This window comes from Haliotis rubra, unplaced genomic scaffold (assembly GCF_003918875.1).
Source record: "Haliotis rubra isolate DU_JTF1 unplaced genomic scaffold, ASM391887v1 Scf237, whole genome shotgun sequence".
In the NCBI taxonomy this organism is placed as follows: Eukaryota; Metazoa; Mollusca; class Gastropoda; order Lepetellida; family Haliotidae; genus Haliotis; species Haliotis rubra.
In genome coordinates, this window is record NW_025766414.1 from 935,501 (window position 1) to 945,864 (window position 10,364).

Here is a 10,364-nt window from a genome sequence, read left to right on the forward strand (position 1 = left end):
TGTATTCAACAATTGACTAAATTATAAAGGTAATGCAAATCACTGTAAAGGTATCACAGAGGTAGCATGAAATAGAGCAATAAATACAATGATGGAAATATTCATCGAACAGCAACAATGATCAACGTTCCTAAACAGGCTGGGGATCCAGGGAATAATCATCGTCACACAGCTGCTGGTGTTGTAACTTGAGATGGAATGTGAGATGAGATGCAAGAGTTAACTCCCCTTATATACCCCCCAAAAAGACTCAATGTATTTCGCTGTATATACATTCATTATTCATACCTTTGAAACAGATTTATCATCATTTAAAACAACAGTATCCAGATGAATGGGCTGAATCCTGAATGCATACCCGGCAGACGGGAGAGGCAAGTAAATCCCGATAGTCCATGGAATGGTGACGTCACTTGGTTTCAATAGGAATGTAAATTTGTTTAATCCACATTATGGCTGATATATTGCCGGTGTCACCTGTTGAGGGAGCACGTGACATGCTGTGGCAATGTGTCCACGTAATGTGTTGTGGACATTGGGTTCACATGGTGAGTTGTGCAGATGAGTTCATAGGGTGAGTTGTGAAGATCCGTTCAGATGTAAAGATGGGTTGACATGGTGAGTTGTCCAGATGGGTTGACATGGTGAGCTGTGGAGATGGGTTGACATGGTGAGTTGTGGAGATGGGTTCACTCGGTGAGTTGTGGAGATGGGTTCACATGGTGAGTTGTGCAGATAAGTTCATGTAATGTGTTGTGGAGATTGGGTTCATAGGGTGAGTCTTGGAGATAGGTTCATAGGGTGAGTTGTGGAGAGGAGTTCATAGGGTGAGTTGTGAAGATCCGTTCAGATGTAAAGATGGGTTGACATGGTGAGTTGTCTAGATGGGTTGACATGGTGAGTTGTGGAGATGGGTTCACTCGGTGAGTTGTGGAGATGGGTTCACATGGTGAGTTGTGGAGAGGAGTTCATAGGGTGAGTTGTGGAAATGAGTTCACATAGTGAGTTATAGAGATGGGTTCACATAGTGAGTTGTGGAGATGAGTTCACATGGTGAGTTGTGGAGATGGGTTCATAGGGTGAGTTGTGAAGATCCGTTCAGATGTAAAGATGGGTTCACATGGTGAGCTGTGAAGATGGGTTCACATGGTGAGTTGTGGAGATGATTTCACAGGGTGAGTTGTGGAGATGAGCTGACATGGTGAGTTGTGGAGATGAGCTGACATGGTGAGTTGTGGAGATGAGCTGACATGGTGAGTTGTGGAGATGACTTCACATGGTGAGTTGTGGAGATGATTTCACATGGTGAGTTGTGGAGATGATTTCACATGGTGAGTTGTGGAGATGATTTCACATGGTGAGTTGTGGAGATGATTTCACATGGTGAGTTGTGGAGATGAGTTTACATGGTGAGTTGTTGAGATGATTTCACATGGTGAGTTGTGGAGATGAGTTCACATGATGATTTGTGGGTGAGTTGACATAGTGAGTTGTGGAGATGAGCTGACATGGTGAGTTGTGGAGATGAGTTTACATGGTGATGAGCTGACATGGTGAGTTGTGGAGATGACTTCACATGGTGAGTTGTGGAGATGATTTCACATGGTGAGTTGTGGAGATGAGTTCACATGGTGAGTTGTGGAGATGATTTCACATGGTGAGTTGTGGAGATGAGCTGACATGGTGAGTTGTGGAGATGAGCTGACAGGGTGAGTTGTGGAAATGAGTTCACATGGCATATTTCTTCGTCCACTCTCTGACGGTCTGCTCGTATTTCGCACGGTCAGTTTTGTACAGACGGGCAATGTCTGGTTCCAAAGGATCATCCGCATTAATGCCATCCACCAGCAGGCATCTCACACACAGTAAAACTGGAACGAAGAAATATGTATTTATGAAACTCCTGCCAACTCTTGTTACAAAATCTGTGGACTATCCTACCAAACACTTGTGTCAATGTAAATCGCCATACGTTGACATCACGCAGTTATTTCAGGTGTGTTCTATAGTTTACTCGTCTCAAGCCCAGAAAAGAATCATTCCTAGATCATCAACCTTGTCTGCAGAAGATTCTATGTTGTAAAACAGGAAACAGACAGTTTTAATCGTGACAAAAACTGTGGACTGTCCTATCAAACTGGCACCAGATGTTGATATCACGCAGTTATTTCAGTGTGTTTTATAGTTTACTAGTCTCAAGCCAAGGGGAACAACAATCATTTTAACTTGTTTCCAGACGATTCTATATTGTAAGAGAGGAAACCGACAGTTTTAATCGTGGACACGGTCTTGGGTAAGGCGGCGGTATCATTCTCACCTTTGGCTATAGTGAGCGCTGGACACCACTGCTCTCTAAGAACGTGAAGGTTGAGAAAGCCTTTCCTGCTGATGTTTGGGTGATAGACAGGTGTCGTGAACTGCACCTGTGTTAAGACAGATAAACAGCAAACCCTCCTTAATCAGGACCTCGTCAATCGAAACACTCCACTGTCCACACACACATTTTCTGGGTGGGCACTATAAATATATTAGCTCTATACATCAATAGATAAATTGTTCACACAAACATCGATAACAGACTATTGCAAAACGAGACGTTGAATCTTCCGTCACCAAAGCTTAAAAGGGACCTAACCTTTGGCGGTTGAAAGGAGTTTCTTTCGGTAGGGGACTTTCAAGTCGTATCTAACGCGAAGGGGCTAAAAAGGGTATCTTACCTTGGAGGGGTGAAAAAGTATTCTTTCGCTGTGGTAACCCACATTAAGTACTTCTTAAAGGGGACATAAATAGGTTTGTTGTTTTATGGAATTAATAGACACACTTTATCTTTGTTAGTATAAAGGTTTAGTTAAGGGTTTCAAGGGCGCATTTTGTTACGTTGTAAAGGGGGAGGGGTTACATTGGTATCTTACCTGTGGGTTATCAATCAATCAATCAATCAATCTCTATTCCGGTACACAAAAGGCCTCAGGCCTATAGATCACTATATACATTTGCTTTATACACGTTAAAGGAACAATACGCTTTTTAAGTTCAAATGCGTAGAAAATATACATGAACACAGGGGTGGAAATAACCCATTGCCCGACGCCCGAGTCCAGTGGTTTTTTTCTGTCGGGCAAGCAAATTTGTATATCACACTGTACCGGTGTCCAGTTGACTTTCCAATATGAATTATGTTGTTTATTTAAAAAATCAACAAGAAAACGGCCGGTATAGTGGAAAAATTATCAGGGTAAGTGATTTTACATGTGCCACTGTACCGGAGTACACTAGCAATTTTAAAGTTATTTCCACCCCTGGAACAGGTTTTCAATTTCTTTAGTATTTGAACTGTTTAGCAGTAGCGAAAACTTAAGCCTAATTGGATGGACGTAATATCCTTCTCTCATATATTTGCTTCGAAGATTACTGTAGTTATGGCATAGAAGAAGAAAATGATACTCGTCTTCAATTACATTTGAATTACATAATTGACAAGTTCTCTATTCATATTTACATATCTACCTTTCTCAATTAAAAGTTCATGAGATGAACATCGGAATCGTATTAAGCTTACTCTGTAATTTTGTACATTTAAACATGATAGATAGAATTCAGCATGGATATTGTTTTTAAACTTAAGGTAAGTGTCACAATTTCTTGAAATAGATATTTTTTCCTGCCAGTTTTGAAAATACATATCTTTTAGTCTTTGAGTAAATGATTTGATGAATTCCGGATATATTCCAGAAGAAAATAATAATTGTTTTATACCAGTCCCCAAGTTAATGTCCCTTTCTATCATATAAAAGCATCATATTATAACATTTCTTGGGTAAGAGATAGGTTGGCATGTGTTATAACTTTATCCAATACCGAATTACTTTACAATAAGAGTATATGTATAAATGAAACCTGCCACATTCTCCTTAGATCGTGATAGTTGGAGTGTTTTGTTTAACACTCAAAACCCTTTTGCAAACAAACAATGTACCATTTCTAATTTTCCAAGTGTATTTAATCCCCAAATTTCTGCGCCATATAAAAGAAAAGGATATATTTTTACATCAAATATTTTGAAAAACGAATTCATACTGAGATCACCAAGAATATGTATTTGTCTTAGGAATCCTAGAAGTACTTTCTGTGCCTGCACTGCTGCACAGTTAGCATGTTATAACCTGGATAACTGATTAGTGAACTATACACCAAGATGTTTGAAAGAATTTGTAGTTTCAAGTTTACAATCTTTAAAATATCATTTTTCATTTCTTGCTAGTTTTCTACCATTTTTAAATACCACTACTTTGGGGTTACTGTGGATTAAATAGATACACATATACAAGTCATGTATTAATGAGGAGATTTAAATCGGTTTCTCACCTTGGGGGGTTTAAATGGGTATAGCATGGGGAACACCACGTCCAACATGAATATCCCACCTTCATAGGGTGTACCAGCCTGGCAAAGGAAATCAGAGTCAATGTCACTATGCAGCTCGTGGATAGAATGTTTGTCTCAGGAGCAGAATATTGGTGGTTCGATCCCTGGCCGTTTCATGCGTAAACTGACTGACTGACTGAGTTTAATTTTCCGCCGCTTTTAGCAATATTCCAGCAATATCACGGCGGGGGACACCAGAAATGGGCTTCACACATTGTACCCATGTGGGGAATCGAACCTTGGTCTTCGGCGTGACGAGCCAACGCTTTAACCACTAGGCTACCCCACCTGCCGCGTAAAGGTGATTACAGGTGGTGCTTGTTGTTACCCAGCCTTGCGCTCGGCATTAAGGGAATAAAACAAGGACTGGTCGGAGTCAGTATAATCTGTCTGGTTGGTGGTTGATTGGTTGGATTGTTGTTTAACACCGCACTCTGCAATACACCAGATTTATGGTTACAGTCTGTAAATAATCGAATCTGGACCAGACAATCCAGTGATCAACCGCATGAGCTTCAATCTACACAACTGGAGTACGATGACATGTGTCAACCAAGTCAGCGAGCCTGACAACCCGATCCCGTTAGTCGCCTTTTAAGACAAGCTTGGGTTGCTGAAAACCAGTTTTAACCCAGATATTCACAGGTAGTATAATTTGTCTCATGGGATTCAAGTTAAACTGTGGCAAACGTGCACACATTTAGAAACACTCATGTACGTCCGTATATATGACCAATAATTCTGAGCGCCACGTTCAGCCACATAACTCTCAAACGACTGATATAGTTTGTTGGGGCACTTTGAGCACCGAAAAATATATATCTACTGAACAAATCTAACTGAGTGAGTGAGTGAATTTTGATTTTATATTGCATCGGCAATATTGCAGCCATATCTTGTTGAAAACAAGTTGACTAACATAATTTTATGTCTCTTCTAATATAACGTACAGGTTATCAAAATATGAATTATAATTTTTTAAAGACCTGGGGTCTCTTAGGTTACAGTCCAATGACAAATGTGAAGATAAATACTTGGACATTTATACATACCGGACCCTCTATGATCGCGTCCCAGTTAAAAACTGCAACAGATCAATTTCTAAATGGTAACAAAAACAAAACCGTGGATTCTAATAAATGAAACGAAAATATTATAGTTCCAGGGGTTATTTTTGGAAATGTTGTTTGTAATACTCGTCAAAAGAAAGCAAGCACCCACTTTTGATGGTGACTAAAAGGACACAATAGACAAATACGATGATTAAAGCGACGAAGGAAACCACAGTCTTTACTGACCTTTTTTATAGTAGTATTAATCTGTTTTGCGTTTAAAAGTAATTTTAAATCGAGGGTAGTGTAAAACTTGCTGATTTACTTTCCCTTAACGTCGATTATCATCTCTTTTGTTTCAGATATATGTAAAACCAAACACAATTACTGTTACCACAAAGTTAAATTGGTAATTGTTCAATGGAGCCATTTCTAAATCTTTAATAAGAGAGTTCCGTCATCAGCTAACGTGACTGGTAAGCCGTCGTCAGAGGTATGGTTGACCCATTATGGTGTGGATCAAACAAGCAGTAACAGAAGGAGGTATATAGTGTTTCATTTACCTCGAAGAAAAACATGTGGAACTAATGAGAGTAAAAAAACCTTGAAAGCAAATCTGCCATACATCTGTTCACAAAACGTTCTTCAGGAAATAATGAAGTAGCAAATACAGAATTAAATTTCGTTTGTCACCTACCGTTTTCTGCGAAGGGCCCGAAGGATATCCCTTCCATAGGATGTTCCAAACACTGCTGCCATTCCTGAATGTATAGTATAGGTTATAATACATGATTCGATTACATCAACATTGTTATGGTAAGGAAGATATGGTTTCGTCTTGAAAAAGGCGGGCGGGCGTTCCTTAGTCCCCTGACAAAATGTTGACAATACTACTACTAATAATATACTTACTTCAGTACACATCTGCTGTGGTCTATATTTATGTACAATATCCAATAGCTGGTCAATACAGTGAATGAACCTCCGATTTCATAACACAAAACCACAAGCTGACAATGCGGAAGTGAATATGATCGTTCCCTGCTTCGATGAATTAGAGATCAAGAAATTGGCCTAGATAATTTAAAAGTAATCATAATATCGACATTAGGTAACAGTGTTACCATCGTGGATACTTGTACCTTGTATATTCGCCTCAAAGCCATGGTTCCCAGGTGGAATTGTGAAATCAGCTTAGATTCGTCATGGTCTAATTTTGTGTCGCGGAATGTTTACCAAGTTACCTCCCCTACATTACAGCGCATGAACGGAGATGTGTGAAGCGTACGTAACCTATAGTTCACTTGATGCTTGCAAATAGTTTTCTGATGCTGTTTGACGACAAATGCATAAACACAAAGCGTCAGGGTTGCATATTTTTTTTCTCAGACAGGTTAAGAGTGAACAACCGTACAGGAAGTGCAGTGCATTTCTAGTGTATTCAGTATAAATATTATACATTAGTATATATAATATTATTCCCTGTTCCAATCTCTATAGACTGCCCATGGCCGTCATTTTAGAAAACGGGTTTTCAGTGAATACTGCAAATTATTCAGCGCCGTTCACAGATGAACACAGAGCGTGTCCTTCCCAGCTGAATACACTGGAGTTGGAACTGTCAATTAAGTGAGCAGATGTTCCTAACACTATCAATATAGGGGCTCGAAACTGTCGGGTTTAGGAAGAACATATATATATATGAGGTTTTGGAACATACAGTTGATCTCATGGAACATGCTAATTTTGAAAGTGAACGTGTCATTTATGTAATATAATATGATGAATAACACATGGTGATCGTGTTTCCCCTGATTTGAGATCAATTGTGAGTGGGTGGCTTTATTAGTTGTATAACAATATAAAATCCGTGGTTAATATTATGAGCACATGCGTGAATATATCCACTTTTTTCACTGCACCAGGTTCACAAGCATACAATCTTCTGTTCAAGGAAATCGGAAGGCTAATGTCGACCAAGTGATTGTACTCACACCAAGGAATTTCTGTACACCAAATGCTACTGGTCGCAATTTTATACTTTGTATAAGATACCTTTAAATTATCGTTATCTTGATATTACAAAGTACATAGAACACAAATTATGTTGCATGAATTCAAACTGTTCATAGAGATAGTCCATCCACTGTAAGCTATTCAAATGACACAAATCTGCGTCAGGTTACATAACGCCAGCCATGTTTTCCTACTCAATATTTATCTGTCGATCGTTTATCTTTCCAGATATATTTCAGTTTAATATCCGTTTTATTACGTACTAATAGCTATAAGAGCTGATAAGCATAGCCACAAGTTTCAAAACCACATATCTTACTAATCCGTAATATTCTTATCTATTTCATAAATTATTATACATCGAAGGAACATATCCTAACTCGCCTAGAAGTTTCAGGATCCATCGATAGCTACATATATTATATTAATAGTAGAGTGCCGATAACATGAAGTTTATGCGACATGCAGTTTTCACTCAATAAACCTTACAAAAGTATCATAAATATAATAGTCCTTATGAATATTTATGAAGGAAAATGAATTGCAGGGTTCGGAATAATGAGATTGTGATTCATTTCAGGGGCGGATACAGCTTTTTTGAGAAAGGGGGGGTGCACACTATTGAGAAAAGGGAGGGTGCACACTTCATTTTCACCAGAGTTTCAATGGTCATTTAATAAACTTTCAGGACAAGGGGGTGGGGGGTGCGCACCCCTGCACCCCCACCCCCCTCTGGATCTGCCTATGCATTTGTCACAGAAATACAATCCCATCATTCCAAACTCCAAATTCTCATTTTATTTTTGTTACTATCAAAGGTAACTCCTTTTACTAAAATCAAGTTATAAATACTGACAAAATTGGTTTATGGGAAGCAAATGGAGAAAATGTCACATCTTTAGACAGCCAAACTATATACTAATGCAGTTGAAACTGAATGTGTGGAACCAACAAACAACACAGAGATGGGATGTAATTATTAATTGTATTGTATCGTACGTTTACAAGTTAACACAAATCACTACCAAGGTATCACGGAGGCAGTATAAAATAGAGCAATAAATACTTGTGGATTCCTAAGTTGAAATCGAACGTTAACCGTGAATAAATCCCTAAAATATCTCGGTGTGAAACAGACAAACAACAAAGAGACGGTATGTAATTTAACAATTGTATTCAACAATTGACTAAGTTTAAAGGTAATGCAAATCACTGTAAAGGTATCACAGAGGTAGCATGAAATAGAGAAATAAATACAATGATGGAAATATTCATCTCACGGCAACAATGATCAACGTTCCTAAACAGGCTAGGTATTCAGGGTGATAATGTTCGCCACACAACCGCTGGTGTTGTAACTTGAAATGGAATGTGAGATGAGATGCAAGAGTTAACTCCCCTTATACACCAAAGAAAAAGACTTCAAAAGATTCTAAAACTCCCTGAGTCAAAATATAGTGAAAAAGATCAAAGGGTTGTAATACTATAGTCCGTTTGGCTCAAAAGCGGACCGATGAATTGCAATCTAACTCGAAAACTAATAACCATATAATACTCAATGAAACACTGATCATAACGAAAACGTCAGACCTACTCTGTGAGGTTTTTGCAGAATTTATGTCCTAAATTAAAAAAGTTGTTTAACAAACTATCATTAAAATATTGACACAGTTCACTATTTGTTACGAGGGAGGAGTGCAGGGAAAGGGACAGCTAGGTGTTAAAGAAGCACGTGCACAGGTGCCGACAAAGTTATTGATTCATTAACCTGTGCTGTGCCGTCTCCATGCTTTCTCGCCAACCTGGCTGTCCCTTTCTCTGCACTCATGGATATTGGGTTCAATAGTGACTTGTGAAGATAAGTTCACATGGTGAGTTGTGATGATGAGTTCCTGTAATCTGTTCTGGAAATGAATTCACATGGTGAGTTGTGATGATGAATTCCTGTAATGTGTTGTGGAGATGAATTAACATGGTGAGTTGTGATGATGAATTCCTGTAATGTGTTGTGGAGATGAATTCACATGGTGAGTTGTGATGATGAATTCCTGTAATGTGTTGTGGAGATGAATTCACATGGTGAGTTGTGATGATGAATTCCTGTAATGTGTTGTGGAGATGAATTCACATGGTGAGTTGTGATGATGAGTTCCTGTAATGTGTTGTGGAGATGAATTCACATGGTGAGTTGTGATGATGAATTCCTGTAATGTGTTGTGGAGATGAAATCACATGGTGAGTTGTGATGATGAATTCCTGTAATGTGTTGTGGAGATGAATTCACATGGTGAGTTGTGATGATGAATTCCTGTAATGTGCTGCGGAGATGAATTCACATGGTGAGTTGTGATGATGAATTCCTGTAATGTGTTGTGGAGATGAATTCACATGGTGAGTTGTGATGATGAATTCCTGTAATGTGTTGTGGAGATGAATTCACATGGTGAGTTGTGATGATGAATTCCTGTAATGTGTTGTGGAGATAATCTGTTGTGGAATGTACATGGTGAGTTGTGATGATGAATTCCTGTAATGTGTTGTGGAGATGAATTACATGGTGAGTTGTGATGACATGGTGAGTTGTGTGATGATGAATTCCTGTAATGTGTTGTGGAGATGAATTCACATGGTGAGTTGTGATGATGAATTCCTGTAATGTGTTGTGGAGATGAATTCACATGTTGAGTTGTGATGATGAGTTCCTGTAATGTATTGTGGAGATGAATTCACATGGTGAGTTGTGATGATGAATTCCTGTAATGTGTTGTGGAGATGAATTCACATGGTGAGTTGTGATGATGAATTCCTGTAATGTGTTATTGAGATGAATTCACATGGTGAGTTGTGATGATGAGTTCCTGTAATGTGTAA

General features: G+C 38.7%; 1 protein-coding gene across 2 annotated transcripts; it reads right to left on the reverse strand.

Annotated features, from left to right (window-relative positions):
• Positions 1 to 1,587: 1,587 nt before the first annotated feature.
• Positions 1,588 to 7,265, reverse strand: LOC124278453 (ubiquitin-conjugating enzyme E2 D2B-like). Of its 2 annotated transcripts, none has more exons than XM_046714157.1 (6): positions 6,620 to 7,265; positions 6,175 to 6,238; positions 5,478 to 5,509; positions 4,366 to 4,443; positions 2,318 to 2,423; positions 1,588 to 1,871 (listed from the first exon to the last, which is right to left on the reverse strand). In XM_046714157.1, exons 1-6 carry the CDS (start codon positions 6,641 to 6,643, stop codon positions 1,729 to 1,731), a joined length of 447 nt encoding a protein of 148 aa, XP_046570113.1. In that variant the 5' UTR covers positions 6,644 to 7,265; the 3' UTR covers positions 1,588 to 1,728. The 2 variants fall into 2 exon arrangements, with proteins under 2 accessions (XP_046570113.1, XP_046570114.1); XM_046714158.1 differs by lacking the exon at positions 6,620 to 7,265 and adding an exon at positions 6,390 to 6,604.
• Positions 7,266 to 10,364: the final 3,099 nt, after the last annotated feature.

Coding starts and splice junctions, on each gene's coding strand:
- LOC124278453 (XM_046714157.1), bottom strand. CDS start 6,643: ATGGCTTTGAGGCGAATATACAAG. Junction 2,424..4,365: donor ACCCATTTAAACCCCCCAAG/GTGAGAAACCGA, acceptor GTCTTAACACAG/GTGCAGTTCACGACACCTGT. Junction 1,872..2,317: donor AGCGCTCACTATAGCCAAAG/GTGAGAATGATA, acceptor TCTTCGTTCCAG/TTTTACTGTGTGTGAGATGC.